Below are 23,729 nucleotides of genomic sequence, written 5' to 3' on the forward strand. Positions count from 1 at the left end.
TTGTCTCCATGACCCTGTCATGGAAGCATTCTATGGTTGCTACCGATAGCATACTGGTTTGATCCGGTATGCTGGATCCTTTGGTGATGCATCATGCATCCCCTTCCCATGGTGTCGTCTACGCCATCAGATGGTTCTAGTTGCCGGTACACTGTGGTTCGTTTCTGGTTCAGAAATTCCCCATTCCTTCGGGGAATTTCTGATGGGGTTCTGTTACCTGATGAATCATGTTGCTGAATGATCTGCCAGTAGAAGTTGATTAATCTGCGAAGTGGATGTAGTCCCTTCTTTGTGATGCTGATTCAATTATCGGCTCTGTGGAATGTCTCGTCAGTCCAAACAATGTTTGTCTTGTTCGAAGAGTGGGTTATCGTATTTATGCTTTATCGCATGTCCGATATTAGGTAGTGAATATTTTGTCGATTAAAGTATGCATTATTTAGGCATAGGGGTTACTACAGAGAAGAGAAAATGTCAGTTTGGTAATTCAGTCTGTGGCCGAGTTCCTGGGCTCGGTCAGTGCTGGTTGATGATCCGTTTGTGGATCCTTTTTAGGGTGCTTTTGGCCCTTCCCACCCCTTCCTTGACAAGACATCTGTCTTCGATGTTTGTCGTCCCAGTAGATGCCAGTTCTGGGGCTCCATGGCCATAGGCCAAGGCAATCGCTTCAGCCCTTTGCTGTTGTCGTTCTTTGTATATCCCGATGGTCCGACTCTTCTATTTGTCGTAACCCTTTGGGGTATACTGTCCCTTGATTGTCGTGAGGTAGACGGGTGGTAGCCCCATCTTGATACATTCGACCATGTATCCGGTGTCAGTAGTGTCGTTCCATACTTCAGCGAGTGTACTTAGTCGTTCCAGTTCAGTGAAGTATTCTGTGGTTGTTTTCCCGGCCAGCTTGTGTTCCTTCATTCGTTGCTTGTAGATGTCGGGAACCATGGTCGGGGGATTTGCGAGCCCGCCATCAGGCGGGGGTGCCCATATCGGTGTTTCCATAAAGGGATGTGGGGTTTCTTCGGTGTATGGTGGCGGCTGCTCAGCAAGTGATCACGGCACTGTCGGCAACTTCCTACATTCTAGATGTTGCCAGACTGCTTGTGATCGGCTTTCATCAGGCCGAGATGCCGTTCCGGGGATGATGCATGTGTTATGCAAGTGCCGAGGTGGTGCCATTTGGGTTGATGGTTGCGAGGATGCCGCTTCTGCAGGTAGCAGGTTCAGCATCCACGGGTTGACTGCCGTTCTTTTACCATACTTTGGCTCATATGGTTTTATCGGTCCCATCTGGTAATGCAAAAATCATTGATTAAATAGAAAAATGGCCTGTTCCGTGGCTGCATATTGTAAAATTTCCTCCTGCTCGACATTGTCGGTGAGAGTGTACCTTTGACCCAGAGACGACCCTAACCAAAGGTCGTCTCCCCACAATTCAGCTACCTGCTCTTGGTACAGCCAAATGAACTCCTGCGTGCGCACCTCATGCGCTCCTCTCCTCATCATCTCCTCTGCCATCTGTCCTTCAAAACTTCCCCTGGATTCAAAGGGAAGGTCTCCGACCTCCCCGATTGAATCCCCCTCCTCGGCCTCGTTTTCCGCATCGCCATCCTGGTCCCACATTTCCCCCTTGAGGAGGGAGATGTCATCCAGGTCGTATATTGTCGGTTCGGCGGGTCTGGGGCTGGGTACTTGGTCCGGCGTCCTCTGGTCCGGGGCGAGGAGAAGGCTCCCGCCCAGGCTGCTGTTGCTCCTGCTCGGCCTCTCCCCCTGTTGCGTTTGGCGCCATTGCTCGGCTATATCGACAGAAGTTTCTGTAAAACTGGGGTTGAAGGAAGAGAGCAGCCACTGGCCCGTCAAGGAACCGTTTAAGGTCTCCTGTGGGGTCAATGTGCTGGCTGTCTCCTCCAATCGATCCCTGGTCTGTCGATATTCTGTGTCTATGGGTTGGGATACTGTCGGTGTCTGCGATGATATCCATTCCGTATGACAGTGGGCAGCCATCGTCAAGCTCGTCGAGCTCCTCCTGTCTTGGGATGTTGTCACCATAGATGACTCCATCGACAGGCGTCACCCATGGGTCAGATTCAGTGGGGGAGGGGGTGGGCTGTTGGAATGGAGAGTCCTGGGTGCTGGTGTTGACCAAAGTGCTGTTGCTAGCACTTCCGTTCTCTCTTTGCCACTGTTCTGCCTCCCGTGCCCGGAGATACCTTCTGAAGAGGATATTCTCCTTATAGATCTCATTGTCCTGTTCTGTCTGAGTGGCGAAAAGTCCAGCGAAGTTCCTGATCGGCCGTTGTTCCGACCGATTGATTTCTGCCCTGTTGTCAGTACTGCTGCCTCGTACTGACATTGTATGATGGGATCCCCGTGTCCTAGTACTGATCCCGTGAGCCACCTGTGAGCCATCCAAGGAGTCTCTGGCATTGCGCCCAATGCCAGTGCCAGAGACGGGGGTTGGCATCCTTGTTGCTCGGATGCTGCGCTGGGGGGATAGGGTGGGGGCATCGGGCCTAGGTCGTCGGAACCCTGTTGCCCAAGGGTTCCCAGAGTTCCGGACGACTGCTGGCGGGGGTCGAGAGAGGTATGTGTGCTGTTGGTGTGGTTCCTGTTCTTCTTCTTCCCTAGTATGTTCCAAAGACGGTCTCCCAGAGACGTCTTCGGGGTCGACTCCTTCTGGCTGCTGTCGCCGTTGGGACGTTGAAGGTCGAGCTGAAGCAGGGATGTTGTGAAGAGGTAGATCTGGTGTAACATTGCGTAGAATGGTACGAATGCGCTAAAATTCATGGTAATGACGGATAGACCAGGCGATAATTGATTGGTGTCCATGGCACAGCTGTATGAGCACCAATAAGACGACCAGAATTCCGATAAGAGATACAAAGAGTATAAAAAACTCTTGAGTAAAGTTTGGGTTATCAGGATTAAGCGCAGGGGGCATTCAGTTTCTCAGCACAATTGGGCTTGAGAAAGAGAATGTGAAAGTCTCGAACTAATTGTTAGACCCAAATCCCATGTGACAATCAACACGTGATAAACGGTTTGGTACCTCGCACTTCAGGTATGCCCGACCAAGTTCACATGCATGTTGAGAGTATTGTGTGGTTCAAGGCTTTAACGAATTAGTTGAGCTCGAGATAAGATGGTAGCATATAAACTTTAGTTCGAGACTGGGGTGTTACAGTGAGAACTAAGCTACTTAAATACTGTTTAGCTGTCATGCTATAAATAACTGTTCACAAAAGATATTATCTGCTGTAGAGCTGTTCCCCTCTACCGTTGCCAGGTTCTCCACAAAGAGCTGTGGTCTTGCTGCGGAGCTGTGGTCATGCACTGCAATTTGAGAACAAAAAGGGGGTTGTCTCTCCCTTCACAGCTCATAGCAGTGCGACAGGAGAATGACCGACTTGGGCTGCTGAGCTAAGCGTTCCCACGGTCATAAGCACTGGTCCAAGTGCCCTGACTAAGTGAATATAGGGGTTACTTCCGAGGAAAAAGAGAAGAAAATAGGGAAAAGATGGAAAAAATCGTAACAAAAATCCTATGCGACGAAGTATACACCAAGTACGGGATGCTCCAAGTAGTCATCTCGGATTGGAGACCTCAGTTCATCTCAAAGTTCCTCAACGACCTCTATAAATTACTCAATATCAAACGAAACACGTCAATGGCCTATCACTCACAGACCGACAGTCAAACCGAACGTGCAAATCAAGAGATCGAAAAGTATCTTTGACTTTTCATTAACTACCATCAGGATGACTGGATCGAGTGGCTTGCACTCGCCACCTTTCAACATAACAACCAGGTCCACTCGGCCATGGGTAAAACCCCATTCTTCATTAATCATGAGCGTCACCCATATGTCATCCAAACAGCATTCTATAAAAAAATGACAACACCCGCCTCTACAGACTTCGCCACAACGATGACAAAAATTCATAATGAAATCAGGATTGCTCTCGAGAAGGCCACCTCAACAATGAAAAAACAATATGACAAGCATCGTCACTCAGCACATACCTATAATGTCAACAACAAAGTATGATTGGATATGATGAATCTCCATCTGCCCTGCCCAAAACAGAAGCTCACTGACAAATGGACTGGCCTCTTCTCCATTATTGCTAAAATAGGAGAAGGTGCCTACAAACTACATTTACCAGCAGGATGAAAAGTCCATGACATATTCAATGAGGCACTTCTATCACTATATGTGGCACCAGCCTTCCCTAACCAACAACGCCTGCTGCCACCACCATCAGACCTGATCAATGACGAGGAACACTATGAAATTGATCAAGTACTAAACCATAAACTCCGAAAAGTCAAGGCACATGGCAGGAGAATGACAACAACAGTTGATTATCTTGTAAGTTGGAAAGGTTATGGCCCAGAATCCAATCAATGGGTCAACAAAAAGAACATGATGGCAGATGAGGCCATACACGACTATGAACTATCCCTTAATTAACACCATCAGGACAATGGTCTTAAGGAGGGGGTAATGTTACAATTTTTCCCTTTTATTGTCTCCTCACCCCTATTTATGCTTAATAAGAAGGCACAAGACCATGGGAGAGCTTAGTCAGTACAACTAACTCATCCATCAGTCTACTCAACAATCAGCCCAATGACACACAAGCATCCCTTTTATGTATGGTAACGATGCTCAAGGACAATGAGCACCATGGACACAGACATACACAATAGGTAGTGATATAATTAGAAACATCTGTACAAGTATTTAAGACCAACGCTCTTGCTGGCATACCCCAGCTTCAAGCTAAAGTTTATACACACTCATTCTACTCTCGAGCTACTCTATATGCCTTGAAACACAGTGGACTGTCACTGCATGGACTCTGACGGAAGGCTCGAACACGAAGCCACATTAGTTTATCACATGTCAGTCTGTCACGTGTTGCTTGAGCCTAACACAATCACTCTAAGGCTTGGTTCCTTTCTATCTTCCTCAGCCCTTCAATTATTTTGTCAATAACTTCTTCAGCTCATGTTTAGTGTACCCAATTCTTAAGTACTGCCTTGGCTTCTGCTTCACTCTTAGCATCTTGGATGGCTCACCAGGTCTATTCAGTATCAAATAGTTTCAGTTAACCATTGGGGGTCTCTCCTCCTGTTCAGCTTATAGGCAATTGAGTTTCAGGTTTAGATGATTCTTTAGATGGTCTTGTAGTAGTTATAGAACAGAGTATATTCAAATGCACATAAATAGAGGTAACTACAGAACTAGCATAAGTCTGTCCAGTGGTATTTCAAGACACACCATCAAGTTCTTTAGCTGACCAAATGGAATCACTCACTTGTTGGCTCTGTCTTTTATCTCCTCAACCTTTATATTCTTTTTAAGTTCCTCAAGCCCATCAGCTTCCTTCTGTAGTTTGGTGATTTGTGTCTGTATATCTTCTTGGGTGTGCTTTTTCTTTAGGCAGTTCCAAGACAGATGGCCCTTCTCTCTACAATTGAAGCACTTTTCTTCTTTCTTCAGTCTGTTGATATCCATAGGCTTTCTTTGTCTGGTATAAGTGGTCCTGGTCTCAGTCTTCTGGACAGAACAGGAGGGCATAGAAGTTGGAGAGGACACATTGGACTTGGCAGAGGTCAGCATACTGGTCTTTTCCTGATTATCAGATTTTTGATCATTCTGCTGATAGGCATTTTCTGCCTTCTGTTGATGCCACTTCTTGTTCATCATAATAATTCACACCTTCCACTCTTTGTATCTCTTCAGGATATTAAAGCCAATGTCAGCAATTATCATAATATAAGAGTGGGATACCTCATTCTTTAAATACTCCACCAGACATCTATCATCCTCAATATGGTCAATGAGTCCAGCTAGTTTGGCAAGTCATTTGAACTTGTCAAAGTATTCAGTGGTCATCTTGTCTCCCATTCAAAGATTCTTCATCTTCTGCTTGTGGACTTCTTGGACAGCCAGATCAATAAATTTATCACATACCATTTGTTTGAATACTGGCCAGGATGGCAGATGGTGGTGCTCTCTGATTGTGGAATAAAGGTCTCAACTCTTTAGGGTCCACTAGACCTTAGTTTTATCCTTGAAATAGAATGCAGCAAAGGCAACCTAATAAATATTGGCAGATAGATAAGCAGAGTATACTTTGAAGTATTGTTTGCAATCAATCAAGAAGTGATCAATATTATCAGATTGCCTTTTAAAGGGCTAAGGCTTTCATATGAGGTCAGGTTTGCATTATATAAAGACTGAGTCAGAGGTGAGTGGCTCTATCAGATTTGGATAATCACTGAAAGGTGGTACCTTTTGATGTGATATGGGAAAGAAATGAAGGGAGTTATCATAAGCAACTGGACTTCCAGGTATTTTCTCTCCTGGTTTCCTGACAATCCTCCTGTTAACAACTGTGAACCTCTGTTTAGTGGCTTTGGGATTGTCCCCTTTGGGCTGATTGCTGGTTCTGACTTTATTGGCAGGAGGCTGTCCTCTCATCAGTCAGCTTCCTTTCAGCCTCTAGAGGTATCTGGTCAGTTTCTCAGCATGCAGAGTCTGTGGTTATCTGCAGTGTGTAGAGGTTGTAGCAGAGAGATGGGCAGCATATTCAGCATTGGTCAGATTTTGAACTGAGATCAATATTCTAGGAGTTTGGCCAGAAGGTCTTCAGAATGGGCTTTATTGTAAAGAAAAATGGCTTGCTCAGTTACAGTATACTGTAAAATATTCATTCTTTCAGTATCATCCACTGTTAAATATTTCTCTCCCAATGATATTATTCTCCAGCCTATATCTTGAGGAAGTTCCACAACTCTCTCCTGATACAACCTTGTGAACTGCTGCTCTTTCTCACATTGTATTTCTTCTTCAAGCAGCTCTTCATCTTCTACTTCATAATGTCCTTCAGGCACATCAAAATACACTGCAGCTGGGTCATCATTGTCTCCACTGTCCTCTATGAGGAAATCATCAGACAGTTCTAAGATAGATGGCACTTGGGGTTTCACTGTTGCTGATGAACTGTCTTTGATTGCTGGGTCTGGGGTCAACAGGAGAGGTAAGTTTGAGGACAAGTTCTTTGCTGGACTCACCTCTCCTATCTGCTTTATCTACTGCTGTGCAATACTCTCAGAGTTAGTCAGTATTCTGCTCATTGAGGAATATTCTAGCAACTCTGTCTTAGATGAGCTGCTGGATGGCTCAGACAGAGTCATAGGCTGGAGATGAGGGCCAGATGCCATAGGCAGATAGAAAAGTGTCAGGGGTTTGGGAAAGAGAATTTGTGGTAGAGGGATCAGCAAGTTCAGATCTGAGCCAACTTGCCAATGAGCCTTATCAGCTCAGTTTTCAGAGGAGACTTTGGGACTGGCTATGGTATCTGTTCTGCTTGTAATAGTTCTGTCTTTGTTGTTATTTGTATTCTTCTTTATATTGTTGCTGCTGATAGACTTCTTCAGCACTGTGTCAGGTCTCAGACTCTGACTGAGTCCTGCCTGGCTGTGCTCTATATGCTCTTGCAATGTTTTGTTCTTCTTTGTTGTGCCAACCACTATGATTGACCAGGGTCCTGATTTCCATAACTTAAGATCTCCAGTTGATATGAGATCTATGACTCCCAATGTTGATGCTGAAACCCATGAGACTCTTGTTAGAGGTCACATAGAGGGAGTCATAGCCAGAGTTTATAGCTATTCTAGAAGCATCAAGAGAGTCTCAAGCACAGTCTCCAATTTCATGCTCTAGAGGAGCAGTGAAAGAGGCAGAGGATGGCTCAGCATTAAAGAAGTCACTAGAGAGATTCTCATCTTCATAGTTTGGGATCAGAGAGAGATGTGGCAGGTCATAACAGAGGATGTATCAGTGATATTGTCATTGGTATCTGTCTTCTTCTTGTTCTATTGGAAGAACTTCCAAATTTGAGATCCTGGAGACAGCTTCCAGTATGGTTCCTTGCATGAGCTTATGAGTGGCTTGAGCAGGCTCAGGAGGGATGTTGTAGAGGGAGAGGATGAGTGTGACATTTCAGGTTTGATGATAAACTGTTCAGAGGCTATAATAATACCTGATTATCCAGGTGATAATAAATTGATTTCCTTGGCAAAGGTATGCAATAATGAAAAGCCCAAGCAGAGTGCCAATGATAGTGCTCAAAAGCTTGACAAAGTCAGAGGTGATGTCACAGGCTGATAACATTTGATTTCCTTCATCACTAGAGTGCATGAGAAAAGGAAAGCAGAAAGCTTTGAGCTAACTGTTAGATCTAACTGGCACCTGATCTGAATACATAATAAACTAGTGCTGTATCATGTTTATACAGTCATGCTAGAGTTCACTAAGTGTGCTCTGATAGGCAAAGTGCTTCAAGGCTGGAGACAGGCTAGGCTTGAGAGAAGATAGTGTGAGATAAACTTATAGCTTGAAGCTGGACTACTATAGTGAGAGCTATCCTACTTATATACTGTTTGACTTATAATAAATATAACTACCATCTATTATGCTATCTTACACTATGATACCAATACTGCCTGGTCATCAGGGGTGGAACAATAGGGAATTGTCTGTAGACAAGATGTCTGAGTACAATGGTGTTCTGTCTGTTGTGATTACCTAATATTCCCATGCCCCTCAAGAAGGCACCCAGGATAAGATAGACACTCTGATAAGATAAGAGAAAGAAAAAGATATAAAGAAATCATAACAGGAAGGTTTTAGCAAATAGTCTCTTAATGCATATGTGGATAGGCAATTGATATTTTCTTAAATATATGAGTGGATGACACTAATATAGCATATTCACATTCAAACACTGTACTTACCAATACTAAATGAGTTTCTGTAGGTATCAACAATAATCACTCACTACTTGCTATTGAAAAAACCAGTATGCAAATAAAGACTTCATCCAACAAGAAGATAGTCAAGAACTCAAATGCTCACAAGCAGAGCTGAACAGAGTGAGCAATGCTCTTTAAGATATGTTTTTCTCTTCTGATGATTACTGAGGATGAAGAATCACAAGAACAGACTCTGGGGACTTTGAGATCTCTGGAGAAAAGGCTGCTGCAGCCAATAATACAGATCTATGTGAGCCATCTCCAACAGGAAAATGCACTTTCCTGGAGGCAGAAAGCTTAGTAAGGGCAGAACAACAAGATATCATCATGAAAGGCAACAAGTCCATAAGAACTCTGAAAGATTAGGTTCTAAGGATTCTACCTCCAAGAAGATGCACTCCATCTGTTGGTATGGAGAAAGTGTCAGACAATGAGAATAACATGTCTTACTGACTAGCTGAGGATCAAAGGAGCTGACAGGACCAACAGAAATCAGAACAGTGTAGAGCCCCACAGAGAAAGTTCTGATCTGAAAAGACTGAGAAGTATCTGAAGGAAGAGCATCCTGTTGCAAGAGATATGATGCCAATCAAATGGCAGAAGTCTAGCATAGCCATCTGAGTATTATATATGATAGAGGAGTCTACAGACCTTATTGCATTAGCTGTTTTGTAAAGGTGGATCCATCTAAAGCAAATAATTGAGATTGATCAAGAGCTGGTCAATACTCTCTGAAGTATGAATAAGAAAGTGGCACTCTGGCACTAGATGAGATACACAAACCCAAGAAATACATCTGAGGAGAAAAAGGAGGTGATGAAGCCATCCTCAAAATCCAGTTAGAAACTCTAGACACCACCAAGTAGTCACTATAGAAGTGCTACTAGACAGCAGCTCTATGAGCAGCTCTATCAATAAAGATTTTATTAAGCAGAATGGGTTCAACATGTGAAAGATCACTAGGCCTATTCCTGTATATAATGCTGATAGAATGCTCAATGCTGATAGCTCTATATCAGAGTATTGTGAGCTCCAAATGACCACAAGAAAAGGATATATTAAATGTATTGACTTTGCAGCCATCTATCTGCACAATCAGAAGGTATTCTTAAGGCACAAAAGGCTCAAGAAGCATAACCATAGGTGGACTGGAAGAATGGCAATATCATCTTCAATGAATGTATGTGTAACAGGTGACAATGATCACACTCAGATCAGGACCATCCTGAGGAGTCCATCTGAGAGAAACTAGATGAGAGAGAACATCTTTTGATAGTGGATTTTCAATCTACTTTAGAGATACAGATGATAGACATCATATTCAACAAGTTAGCAGCAAAGACTCATGTGAAAAAGTCAAAAAGATGTTTGAGGGGCTAGTCTCTGGACACTACAAAGACTTCACAGACATATTCAGTAAAGAAAACTTCAATAGGCTGTTGTTGTGAAAGCTATGGAACCATGCAATTGAGCTGGTATCCAGAGCTAACACAAATCTGAATTGCAAGATGTACTCACTCAGATGGATGGAGCAAGAGAAGCTTGATAAGTTCCTTGATGAGAACCTCACCAGTGGAAGAATCTGAATGTCCAAATCTCCAATGGCATCCTCCTTCTTCTTGACAAAGAAGAATGATGAAAAACTGAGATCCATATAAGACTACTGAAAGCTGAATAACCTAATAATCAAGAACTGCTATCCACTCCCACTCATTTTTGAACTTATAGATAAATCATCTGATACAAAGTACTTCACCAAGCTAGATATATGCTGAGAGTATAATAATATCTAGATTAAAGAAGGGGATGAGTGAAAAGCAGCATTCAGAACCAACCAAGAGTTGTTCAAACTGCTAGTTATGTTTTTTAGACTCACAAATTCACTGGCAATCTTTCAAATGATGATGAATGATATAATGATTTTCTCAAAAACACTCAAGGAGCACCACAAAACTGTGCAGCAAGTGTTGCAGATCTTGTGAGAAAATAAGTTATATCTAAAGCTAAAAAAATACAAGTTTGAAACACTCAAAATGAATATTTAGGCCTTATTATAACAGAAGAGAAGCTATGAATGAATCTGATAAAGATGGTGAGGGACTACCAGCCAAGTGACATGGTTATGCTGAACATGAAGAATCTGAAGATAGACAGAAAGATAAAGAAGCTGGACAACAAGTTTAGAGGCCTCTTCAGAGTCATAAAGAAAGTAGATGATAAGACATATAAATTAGCTATTCCAAAAATATAGAAAACTCATCTCATCTTCAATAAACCTCTCCTTAAGCTGTTTTGAATGGCAGAATTTTTCAATCAGAAACTATCACCATCTAAATGTTATGATTTTTCACTTTTTTCTTCATATTAACCCCTATTTATACTTAGTCAGAGCACTTAAGCCAGTGCTTAGGACTGTGAGACAGGCTTAGTCATCACAACAAGCTGATCTGTCTTTGTCCTCCAATGTAGTGACCAACCCTCAATGATGCACAATGACTTTTTATAGACAATAATGATGCCCAAGGACAATGGGCACGAAGACCAGGACAAGTACAATAGGCAGTAGTATATTTATCTTGACAAATGAATAGTATATAAGTAGGCTTGCTCTCACTGGTATAATTCCAGCTTCAAGCTAAAGTTTATTCATACCACTTCACTCTTGAGCCAACTTACAAAGGCCTTGGAACATATTGGTCAACAGACACAAACAGTGAACTCTAGTGTGACTGTATGAAGATAATACAGCACTAGTTTATCACATATTCTGATCATATGTGACTTGGATCTAACACCAAACTGATAGTCATAGATGACAAGGATGAATACAAAATTGATGTGATCTTTGACAATAAAATTCATTATTAAAAACAGTGGTTCCTCATCCATTTCAAGGGATATAGTAACAAGGAAAACTGTTGGTATGTCAAAAAGAATCTCCCACATGCAAAAAGGCTCATTGTGAAGTGTTAAGCCCAAGCGTCACGTGAACAGATACACGTGATAAACAGATGTTCCTTCGCACTTCGAGGAATCACCTGAGTTCACGAGGATGTACCCGTTTTAGATGTGACCCAAGGTCAGATGTAGACTCGAGATAGAATGGTGTGTATAAACTTTAGCTTGAAGCTGGGGTATACCAGCGAGAGCTGTCGTCCTTAAATACTGTACAGTTATCTGCTAATTATACTCCTACTTATTATGTGTGTCTATGTCCATTGTGCTCGTTGTCCTGGAGCGTCGCTATCGTACATAAAAGGTCGATTGTATGTCGTCGAGCGCGACCGTCATGATGTCTCGATGGAAGGTTTTAGTTGTGCTGACTAAGCTTCCCACGGTCTCGTGCCTTTCGACCTATCGTAAATAGGGGTTTAAAGAAAGAAAATAGTAAAAAATCGTAACATTACCCCCTCGTTAAGACCATCGTCCCGATGGTTTAATTAAGGGATAATTCATACTCGTGTATGGCTGTGTCGGCATCCATATATTTTTCGTTTACCCATTGGTTAGATTCGGGCCCGTATCCTTTCCAACTAACCAGGTAGTCCACTGTCGTTGTTTGCCCGCTGCCCTTTGCTTGTACTTTCCGGAGTTTGTGATTTAGGATTTGATCGATTTCATAATGTTCTTCGTCGTCAATCAGGTCTGGTGGCGGTGGAGGTGGTTTCTCCTGGTTAGGGAAGGCTGGTGCGATGTATGGATGTAGTAGTGTTTCGTTAAAGACATCGTGGATTTTCCAGGATTCTGGTAGGCGCAATTTGTATGCGCCAGTTCCGATGGCTTTTATGATTGGGAAGGGGCCTGTTCGTTTATCGTCCAGTTTCTTTTTTGGACGGGGAAGATGGAGGTTTGTCGTATCCAACCACACTTTATCGTTTGGTTGGTACGTGTGACTGGGACGTCGGTGTTTGTCATAGTTTCTTTTCATTGTCGTCGCTGCCTTTTCCAGCGCCGTCCTCGTTTCATTATGGATTTTTTCCATGTTGGCAGTGAAATCGGATGAAGCGGGGGTAGTCGTTCGGAGTCGACTTGTCTGGGTAATGTTAGGGTGTCGACCGTGGTTTACAAAGAATGGGGTTTTCCCTGTCGCGGAGTGTACACGGTTGTTGTGTTGGAAGGCTGCTAATGCAAGCCATTCTGTCCAATCGTCTTGTCGATAATTGATGAAGAGTCGGAGGTACTTTTCGATCTCCTGGTTAGCGCGTTCTGTCTGCCCGTCAGTTTGAGGGTGATAGGCGGTAGATGCGTTCTGTTTGATGTTCAGGATACGATAGAGGTCGGTAATGAATTTCGAAACGAATTGGGGACCCCTGTCTGAGATAATGACTTGAGGCATCCCATATTTGGCGTATACTTCGTCCCGTAAGATCTTAGCCCACCCTTCAGAGTTTAGTTCGGTGGAACACGCGATCGGAATGATTGCTTTCGAGAATCGGTCGACAATGACAAGGATGGCATCGTACCCATTACATTCGGGTAGTCCAGTGATCATGTCGATGGAGATGTGTGTCCACAGTGTGGAAGGTATCTCGTTCGGGTGTAAAGGTGCTGATCGAGCTTGTGTGGAGGTTTTTCCTCGTTGGCAGGCTTCACAAGCCTTTACATATGCCGTGATGTCGGTTCCCATTTTTGGCCACCAATATTCTCATAGGACGAGTTCTTTGGTCTTGGCGATGCCTGGGTGTCCTGCTGTCACATGATCGTGACAGGTGGCGATGATCTCACCATGGAGTCGTTGGTCTCGAGGAATATAGATGCGCCCATCGTAATAGATCAAACCGTCCTTTTTTGTCATTCCCCGTTCATGGTTAAGGGAAGGGGCCACTCGTTGGTCCCATTTGTGACTGTCCCGCGTGGCGCTTTTGATCCGTTCATGTAGTTCTTCCTCCGTTGGCATTATCATAGCCCGGAAGTGTTCCGGTTTTAATAATGTGATGCCCTCATTATCATCTCCCCCCTGGTCATGATCTGAACGTCTACTTAGCAAGTCGGCTTTCTTGTTCGCCGTCCCCGCTTTGTGATGTAGGGTGTACTGATATTGACTGAGCTCCGTCACCCAACGGGCTTGTCGTCGATTGAGCTTTTGTGGTTGTCGGAAATATCGTAGATTTTGGTGGTCTGTCCAGACTTCAAATATTTCCTCCGCCCCGATTAGGTAGTGTCGCCACTCTTCTAATGCTAGCATGATGGCGAGCAACTCCTTGTCATAGATCTCATAATTTCGCTCTGTGGTGGTCAGGGCTTTGGAGAGGAAAGCGACAGGTCGCCATTTCCCCTCTTGTTCCTGGGAAAGAACGGCTCCTATTGCTCCCTCGCTCGAGTCGGCCTCTACCCTGAATTTCCCTTCTTGAGTTGGAATGGCCAGTACGACGTCTTCCGCTAGTCGCCGTTTAAGGTCGTTGAAGGCGGTCTGCTGCGAGGACCCCCAACCCCAGGGCGCGTTGCCCGTCAACTGTGTCATGGGGCGGACGATCCTGCTGTAGTCGCAGATGAACCGTCGGTAGAAGTTCGTGAACCCGAGGAACGATTGCAACTCCTTTTTCCTGCTGGGCTCTGGCCATTCGGTGACTCCGGCCACCTTCACCGGGTCCATTCGAATGCTTCCTTCGCTGATAATTACTCTGAGGTATTCCGTCTCCAGTACCTCGAACTCGCACTTCTCTGCTTTGAGGAATAGTTTGTGCTTCCTCATTAGGGCCAACACCTGTCGTACCAGAATTCGGTGCTCTTCCCTTGTTTTGGACATGATTAGAATGTCATCGAGATAAATCGTCACCTTCCCGGTGGAGATGAGATCCTTGAAGATGTCGTTCATCATCCATTGGAAGGTGGCAGGGGAATTGGTGAGACCGAAAAACATGACGGTCGGTTCGAATAATCCCCGATTCGTACGGAAAGCGGCCTTCCACTCGTCCCCCTCCTTGATACGGACGTTGTTGTACCCCCATCGTATGTCGAGCTTCGTATAGTACTTAGCCCCTCGGAGTTTGTCCATTAGTTCTGAGATTAGGGGTAACAGGTATCGGTTTTTAATGGTCATCTCGTTGAGCTTTCGGTAATCTTGGACCGGTCGAAGCTTTCCATCCTTCTTCTTGACGAAGAAGAAGGGAGAAGCCATAGGAGACTTCGAGGGTCGGATTCTGCCACTCGATAGGTTTTCGTCCAGGAACTTATCGAGTTCCTGTTGTTCATGATGACCGAGAGGATAGGTTTTACAATCTAAATTAGCGCTGGCGTTAGGCACTAGTTCGATTGCATGGTCCCAGGGCTTTGGGGCGGGCAGCTCATCAAAGCTCTCCTTTTCGAAGAGATCCTTGTAATCTCGTGCCCATTCCGGTACCATCTCCTCAAATGTTTTCTCGCCCCTTCCTTCGTTTGCTTTCGCGGCCAGGTTGTTGGCATGATGAACGGCACGTATGTGGATCTCCTTCTGGAGATCTATTGCGAGTATGGTCTCCCCATCCTCCATCTCCTCATCCCAGCGATCTTCCGGGTCTTCGTCTGGCAACTCGAATGGGATTTTTCTGCATCGGCATCTGGCGAAGGTGATCCGACCGGTCTTCCAGTTGATCAGCGGGTTGTGACGGATTAGCCAATCGTAGCCGAGGAAGAGCTCTTTGGTTCCGAGATCTGTTACGGCCAGATCGAGGCGTTCGGAGTGATCTCCTATGGTTAGCCGGAGTTCAACGAATTCTGTAATGGAGCCGGCTTGATTTTTTGTTCCGTCGGCGTTGTATACTGGTATTGGGGCCGCAGTTGCCCTGGTCGGGAGTTGGTGCTTGTCGACGAAAGCTCGATTGATTGAGCTCCCTGTACAGCCGCTATCAATGAGGGCGGTTATTTGATAGGTGGCTCGGGAGGTTAGCGTTTCGATTTGTCCTTTTGTGGTTAGGTCACGCCCGGGGGTTTTAGTTCGTAGAATATATTTCTTGGGTCCCCGGAGTTCATCTAGCCATTCGAGGGCTCGACATCGTTCAGCCTTCTTGATTCCTTCCACTAGTTCGTCCACCACTTCTTCGGCCCTTGCCCGATGAATCCAGTTTCGAAGCACAGCTTTTGCTGATGCTTCGTCTTTGGCATCTTTGATGGCCCTCCACGTCCATTCGGTATCGAATGGCTTGAGCCATGTGTTGGGACCCTCTGTCCCTGTTCGGCCCGCAGGCGTTTGAGTTTTCTTTTGCGATTCAGTGGTGTGTTGTGTGAATGACCGGGGTATATTCGAATGCATAATAGTTGACATGGATGTAGCTACAGGAATCCTATCAGTCCAGCTAGTGGCTGTTACTGACACACCATTTAGTCCTTTGGCCAGCCCAGTGGAATCGCTCACTGGCTGGCCCCGTCTTTTACTTCCTCGACCTTGGTTTCCTTTCCAAGGTCCTCTTCCTCCTTCTGAAGTTCGGCGATTTGGGCCCGTATGTCTTCTCGGGTTCGCTTCTTCTTCGGGCAATCTTTCGCCATGTGTCCCTTCTGTCCGCAATTGAAACACTTTCCTTCCTTCTTCATGCGATCGATATCCATCGGCTTCCCGGCCCCGGTATAAGTTGTACCGGTCCCGGTTTTCTGCGCGCTGTATGATGGAGTGGCGTTCAAGGAGGAGCCCGAGGTTTTTCCGGCAGTTTGCCCCGGCTTGTTCAGGGTTGGCGGGGCTGGTTTCTTGGAATACTCCTGTAGAGTGGATGCCTCCGCTTTCTGCCTTTGTCGCTCCTTATACATCTCGACAATTCTCTCTTTCCACTCGTCGTAGCCGACGGGCATCAGTATTTTGACGCCCATGGCTGAGATCATTGTGAGGTATGAGGAGGGGACTCCTCGTTTGAGCGCTTCCACCATTCTCCCATCATTCGCCGTGTCTTCCCGGATCCCTGCGAGTTTGGCGAGCCTTTCTAGCTCGTCGAAGTAGTCTGTCGCCGCTTTATCTCCCATCTTGTATTCTTTGATCTTTTGTTTATGTACTTCTTGAATGGCAGGGTCGATAAATTTGTCGTTCAGCATGCGTTTGAAGACCGGCCACGAGGGATATTGGTAATGCTCCCTAGTGGTGGATCGGAAGTTCGGAGAAATGAGGATCCACCACGTCTTGGCCTTGTCCTCCAGATAGGAAGTGGCGAAGGCGACTTTGTTCATGTCGGTCCCGATATACCCGATGTAGACTTCGAAGTACTGTTCACAGTCCACTAGGAATCGGTCGATATCGTCAGAGGCTCCCTTGAAGGGACGCAGTTTTCGAAGGAGGTCGGGGTGACATTGCAGGACATTGGCGTTATGTGGGAGTGCTCCCATCGGGTTGGGCCATCCGTCGAATGGCGGTTGCTTCCATTCCGCGGGTGGTCCGGGGAAGGAGTGCAGAGAGTTGTTGTCAGCGACTGGGCTTCCCTTTGGGTCGGTCACCCGGACGATCACTCCGTCCCGTACTGTGAATCCGAGGCGGACCGCCTCGGGGTCATCCCGAACAGGGTCCTTCCCACTCGACTCTGCTTGGTCAGGGGGAGATTGCCCACCGAGGAGCCGACTTCCTCTGCCGGTCCAAGGGTTTTGGGTTTGAACGGCTTGCCATTCCGGCCGTTTCCTGGTGCGGATGAGCCGCAAAGCCGTACTTCGGATTGACGGGTTGTCGTCGGTCCAGCTTCGGATGGAGGGAGCGGCATATACGGCCCGTTTTGGTGGAATGGGGGGGCTGCGCGGCATCGGTGCCGGTGCCTTTGGTTTCTCAGGCCGATACAGGGGTATCGGCATGAGGGGGTCTTCCGGGTGTCGTCGACCATACTCCCTCCATGCGTATTCTGTCGCGGCATACTGTAGAACTTTTTTTTTTTCAGTACCTGCCGCATATCTGTACTCAAGTCCTAAGGACGTTGCTTGCCAGCGCGCGTCCTGCCATAGATAATTTCTCCCCTGTTCGTACAACTCCTGATATTCCTTGCCCCTGGCCCTCGGTGCGGGTGGGATATTCAAGGGTGACGGGTCGGGGTCGTTCGGCATTTCCTCGCCTGATTGCCTCGTCCCAGCTGACGATGCTGGCGGGTCCCGTCCATGGGTCACTGTCTGAGTCGGGCTCTCTGAAGGGAGATCCGTTATCGGAACGGAGCTCATACTCCCTAGGGGAGGCTGACCCCATTCTCTCGACCTCCTCCATTCTCCTTTGCTCCCTTCCTTGTTGGTCATACTCTGCGGCCTCGTACTGCTCTCGGGCCTCTTCTCGAATGTAGTCGGCGAGCTCCTCCTGGGTTCGCCTGATCTCTTCCTCTCGGTTCTGGTTCTGCTGCTGCTGCCGTACTGCTTCATCGTAATCGAAGGGAACGGCAAGGTCCCACTCCGGGAATATTCTGTGTATAATTCTTCTTGTTGCGGCTCTTCCCCTTTCACTAGCGGTCCCGTCCTCGGGCTCGCTCCCGACGTGGAGGTGCCGGTAGGGGTCCCCTGCTGCCGAGATGGTGATGTCCGCGTTGTCGTAATCGGGATGGATCGTCCTTCCCTGAGGGTCGTCAACCCCCAGCCTGCTGACGGATGGGCTGGGGTCGGAGTTGGGCTCGGTGGGGGTTTCAGGGGGGTTCTGGGGGGTGTGGGGACTTTCGCGGGGTCCCGCAGCCATCCGAGCGGCATCAAGGGAGTCCCGAGCACGGTTTCCAATCCCTGAGGGAATTGGGGAGGCGGGATGCTCGGGGGAGTTGGCCGGAGTGACGTAGTTGGAGACCTCGGCGGGCTCCTGAGCGACGTCCGTCGTCCACGGGTTCCGGAACCCTGTGAGAGCAGGGTGGCGGTCTCCGCCGTCTCGTCGGATGGGGCGTCGGGGTCCTTCCTCCTCGTGAAGGCTCCCCGAATTCGGGTTGCTATTCCCGGCTTCTGGTATGGGTCCCCCTTGCGGGAAGAAGGACGTTCTGGCAGAGGGGGAGATGTCATGGAAAGGGAGGTCCGGGGTTACGTTTCGTAGTATTTGCTGGATGTGCTGGAATGCTTGATAGTGCCTGACTATCCAAGCTGCTACTGATTGTCGTCTGCGGCAAAGGGTAATGATAGCGAGAAGTCCGAGCAGTGTTCCGATGATCGAGGCAATAAGCTCGAAGAAGTCGTGATTTAAGTCGGCGGTGGTTACTGGCGGCATTCGGTTTCTCAGCACAATTGGGCTTGAGAAAGGGAAGGTAGAAGCTTCGAGCTAATTGTTAAGCCCAAGCGTCACGTGAACAGATACACGTGATAAACAGATGTTCCTTCGCACTTCGAGGAATCACCTGAGTTCACGAAGATATACACGTTTTAGATGTGACCCAAGGTCAGATGTAGACTCGAGATAGAATGGTGTGTATAAACTTTAGCTCGAAGCTGGGGTATACCAGCGAGAGCTGTCGTCCTTAAATACTGTACAGTTATCTGCTAATTATACTCCTACTTATTATGTGTGTCTATGTCCATTATGCTTGTTGTCCTGGAGCGTCGCTATCGTACATAAAAGGTCGATTGTATGTCGTCGAGCGCGACCATCATGATGTCTCGATGGAAGGTTTTAGTTGTGCTGACTAAGCTTCCCACGGTCTCATGCCTTTCGACCTATCGTAAATAGGGGTTTAAAGAAAGAAAATAGTAAAAAATCGTAACATGAAGTATCACACAGCATAGAACCCACTTGCAATAGTGAATAATATCAGGCTTGGATGACTGATGTTCAACAAATCAGACTACATTAGGACTCAGAAGCTCCCCTTCAAACTCAAACAACATCTGTTTAAAGCCAAGAAGCTTTATATGTGGAAAGACATTGATGAAATCAAGGTGAGTACACTTGTAGTCCAACTATTTCCCTTAGACTGGATGCATGACATCTCAGTAGAGATTGATGGAAAGGACAAGACTGTTGTCTTGTTCCTAGAGCTTCTCTGAGCAATCAAGGATGATTGCCTTGAAGAGATAGTAATATCATGATTTTAGCCTCTAATCATAATCTTTTAATGCTTTTTTTTAGTAAGCTGACACTTATGAAAGCCTGATAATCTCTGATGAATAAATGCTTTCAGTCATGCAGAAATCCTGCCAAAGCCATATGAAACCATGGATGATACATACATAATGACACTATACTGTGTCTTACTTATCACCATATGATACACAGCCAGCATCAATACTGACCACACAAAATGACTGTGCAACAGCACAGTCTTAGCCAGAATGACTATGGGTTATGCAATACTTGCTGTAGCAACAGTATTGAGAGTAGACAATAGTATGCTCACAAGGCATAGAGAGTATTGTCATTGGACAATGAGTAGTAGATATAACAATGAGATAATAATCACCTGTAAGGCCAAGACATTTTTAAACAATATTTAAGTCATTGGTAGTTTATAATGGTGTACTCTAGTCTCAAGCTAAGATTAATTTATACTGATCAAACTCTTTGACACTTAATGTGACTACTGCTTCAGTACTTACACTGGCAGCTGTAGTCTCTATCTCATCATTCTTATCATTCTGCTTTATCATCAGTTAGTGTCAGACTCTGGCAGTTGCAATGCCAATCACTTGTGATTGTTTAGTCATTATCTGACATCAAATAGGAGTTGGTCAGCATAATTTCCAGGATGCAGTTGATAGTAAAGATGTCATAGGTAGTACTATACCAGAAAGGCTAGAGGAAGACATTGTGGAACTGGTAGAGACTGGGCTGAGCTGATCTTCCCGAGGCAGAGTACTCATCTCACAAGTGTGCTTGATCTGAATGACAGCTTCTCTTCTAGGAATATTGTGTCTGTCTTTGACATAGCACAGAAGATACTCTTATCAATCCTTCTTCTAGTTATTTATAGGTTTCAGCTTTTGGCCTTTTGTGGAATGATCCAATACTCTTACAAGAGGTGACAAGTCTGACATGGGTATGCACTATTTTGTTCTGTGTTTGCTAACAATGACACAGTGCTTGAGGGCAAAAACCTTGAAAATAGTACTGTTGATGAAGCAGATATTTACATGTCAGTGAAGTGAAAATATTTTGCATAACACTCCCCTTGCAAAATGGTCAAAACGTGCGGGTGGTCTCTGAAAAGGGAATAGCACGTGACAATGGTCCTCATGTAATTTCCCGCTTTTTGGTTCAATTGCTTTGCGCAGGCACACTGTTATGCACATTCATCCTCGTTCATCTCCAGCGTTTATCCATTATATCTGGATAGCGAAACCCCGGTATCTCGATCAACCGCTTGCCTTTCCCCTGTCAGAGTAACATATGGCTGCCCGCACTTCGTATGCTGATGTCGCACAGCTTCTGACCTAGTTCTGACCTTCTTGACAATGCAACTTGTATGCAATGCTCTCTCGGTAGGATTGGCGGCAACAATAATTGGGACGGCTGGCCTATCAGAAGACCACGGGGCTTGCATATGCAGTCGAAATTAAGCGAGCGTCAAGGGCTGCGGCAACGGAACAGTCATCGTACTAACTTAACACGTACATATCATAATCCCTCTCATGATCATGGTCTGTATTTACTGTTCTTACTGTCACACCGATCTGACCCTGCCTGCGATCCTCAAGCTCAGCCGTAATCTGCAATCAGCAATTCCGACTCCTCCCTGCTACCATGCAGCGTGCAGGTCTTGATATTTTTATCTTGGCTACTGCTGGTTTCATTTTAAGGTCCTACTTTATGCGGCCAGATAATTCTGGCACCTACAGAATTTCTTGCTTTGCCATTTGCAGAATCGACCAGTAAGCGTCATTGCTTCACTCGCATAAAAGGACGACAGCCGGGGACCTCAAACCTGCGCCACCTCGTTCAGGTTCAGGTGGGACGCACGATCAACACGGAGCGACCCTGTTTTCAATCAAGAAGTCTAGAATTCATTAAGTTTCTCATGTCAGTGCATTCCTTCCAGCCCCTTCTATCTACCACGAGTTTTGGTAGCTTGCTCCTCTGACCTACCATGCTATAGCTATCCTCTATATGTGCCGATGGTGGTTTTGCCGCACTAGATATGTATATACTCGTCTGACAGATCACTCTGCAGATTATCTGCATCTTCTCAATCTGGGCTGGGCTTCATAAAACCATTGACGACCATCACTTTGTGTGGTAAATGTTTCAGCTGATTTGCGGTTGCAGCAAGTGTAATTGACTTTGACCTGACCAGTACTGGGTTGTCTTGCCTATGAAAATCCTGTCTCCCCGACGCTTCTGACTTTACCTTTCAGACGAGACCGAAATAACGTCGTTCACTTGTTGTTCAGCTGAATGCTCGTCCAAAAAAAGGCCTTCCTTCATCAGAAGAGTCTCACGAGTGACAAAGAAAGAGATGAAGGAATAGTGCTGCCGAAACGAACCCAGGCCTGCAAGCTTCGAAAATCAAGATCCAGCCGGTGAAGGATGAGGACAGTACAGACCGCCAAATTCCTGATGGCTTATCAGTGATATGATGGATGTTGGCCGTGGAGCGATTGGAGATAAAGATGTAGAGATATAAATTAAGCAGTCGAACCGGCGCGTCCATCTGCCATTCAAACTGCCTTGATCTCCCTGGCCTCTGTCCTCAGCTCGTAGAATCTCTGAAGTCAGTCACTTGATTCGATATTGTGTGAAAAGCGGCAAGATCTCTGTGTAATAATCTAAACGGAGAGCCCTTCATAGTTGTATTCGCAGATATTATGCTCTCAAGTATATCTTCAACATCTTCCAAGACAAGAAAGACGAACCTATGAACTTGACCCAAGCGCTTTTCGTGCAATTTCAGAAGCCGATAGACTGTAAGAGGTCAAGCTCCGGGATATCGTTGTCTGTGAGTAATAGGGTCTTTCAAGAACCATGGTTTCGGCCGCCGTAACCTCACCTTTCCATCCCATAGCGTAGACAATATCAAAAACATGGAAGGGTTCATTGCCGGAGAATCTACACCGCTCGCTTCGGGTTCTGATCTATCAACAGGCGCCTGGGTTAAGGCGAACATGTCTTAGAAGAAGGGCGACGCGAGTGAGAGAATGAATTTGTGCGCATGGTATCAGAATAATTGGCCATGTTATCCGAACTATCGAATGATTATGAAGCATCCTTTCCCGAAAAAATAGGTTCAGCCGTGAAGCTGTAGAAAATGCAAACAGTCAGTACCGCCTGGCGCACTGGCAGCCGGCGAACCTAAGCACGTACTTCATCCCCATCGATGTAAGCCAACTTGTAAGCGTCATCCGTACGTTGTTTGTGGAACCTTAAAAGTCGATATATAATACGTGGTAACTCGAGGATGTCGGGATATCGTCATCTTCCCGTGTCAGTAGAGGTCTTTGGAGTACCGCATCTGCAGCCGCGGCTGCCTCTTGCTTCTATAGCGTAAAGCAATCGCAAAGACCGTAAGGGCTCCGTTCCAGAGTCGCAGAACTTACGTAGCTCGCTTCGAGTCCTGAGAGCTACGTCCTGCGTAAGGTATTTCCTGGCCATGGTTACCAACACATGGTACAATACAGATATGTCCTTGAATGATAGATCCTTAGTAGGGTAGCAAAAGCGAAGAATTGTCCCGATGGTCTGACCATCTTCGGCCATCGGAATTGTAGGAATGGATCCCTGTTGGCCGGTGGCTGAGCTATCGCGAGCATGTCTTTGAGAAAAGATGACAAAAGATGACACAAGTGAGAGAATGAGTTTGTGCGCGTGGAAGTGTACGTTGTCGCATGCTATCAAAATGACATCGGTCGTGGTGTCTGAACCGTCGAATGAATATGAAGCATCTAATTATGGAAGACTGGGTGAAGTAGATATTCGGTGTGAGCAGCGCATTGAGTGTAGGATCAACGTTCAACGTCCAACGGCTGAAGCTCGCCTGACTGCAGGTGAAAAAAACTTCTATCAAGGTTGACAGTCATTGCCTAGCGGATGGGCGATATTTGGCTCACCGATGTGTAATTCATAAAGATGTGCCGCTAAGAAATAC

At 46.0% G+C, this 23,729-nt stretch overlaps 2 protein-coding genes across 2 annotated transcripts; both read right to left on the minus strand.

Annotated features, from left to right (window-relative positions):
- Positions 1–717: 717 nt before the first annotated feature.
- Positions 718–1,224, minus strand: BT62DRAFT_1006648 (uncharacterized protein; the record flags this gene model as incomplete). The annotated part of the gene is made up of 2 exons (XM_043177260.1): positions 718–1,032; positions 1,093–1,224. The coding sequence occupies 2 exons, from the start codon at positions 1,222–1,224 to the stop codon at positions 718–720; spliced, it is 447 nt and encodes a 148-aa protein (XP_043039123.1).
- Positions 1,225–22,674: 21,450 nt separating this feature from the next.
- Positions 22,675–23,638, minus strand: BT62DRAFT_932781 (uncharacterized protein). Its single transcript, XM_043186416.1, has 2 exons — positions 22,949–23,638; positions 22,675–22,883 (listed from the first exon to the last, which is right to left on the minus strand). The coding sequence occupies exon 1, from the start codon at positions 23,339–23,341 to the stop codon at positions 23,057–23,059; it is 285 nt and encodes a 94-aa protein (XP_043039124.1). The 5' UTR covers positions 23,342–23,638; the 3' UTR covers positions 22,675–22,883; positions 22,949–23,056.
- Between the last annotated feature and the right edge of the window lie 91 nt (positions 23,639–23,729).

This window comes from Guyanagaster necrorhizus (genome assembly GCF_019112545.1).
Source record: "Guyanagaster necrorhizus MCA 3950 unplaced genomic scaffold BT62scaffold_14, whole genome shotgun sequence".
Taxonomy (NCBI): domain Eukaryota; kingdom Fungi; phylum Basidiomycota; class Agaricomycetes; order Agaricales; family Physalacriaceae; genus Guyanagaster; species Guyanagaster necrorhizus.

Excerpts from the sequence above, each read along its gene's own strand:
- BT62DRAFT_932781 (XM_043186416.1), bottom strand. The coding sequence starts at position 23,341 with ATGGCCGAAGATGGTCAGACCATCGGGACAATTCTTCGCTTTTGCTAC.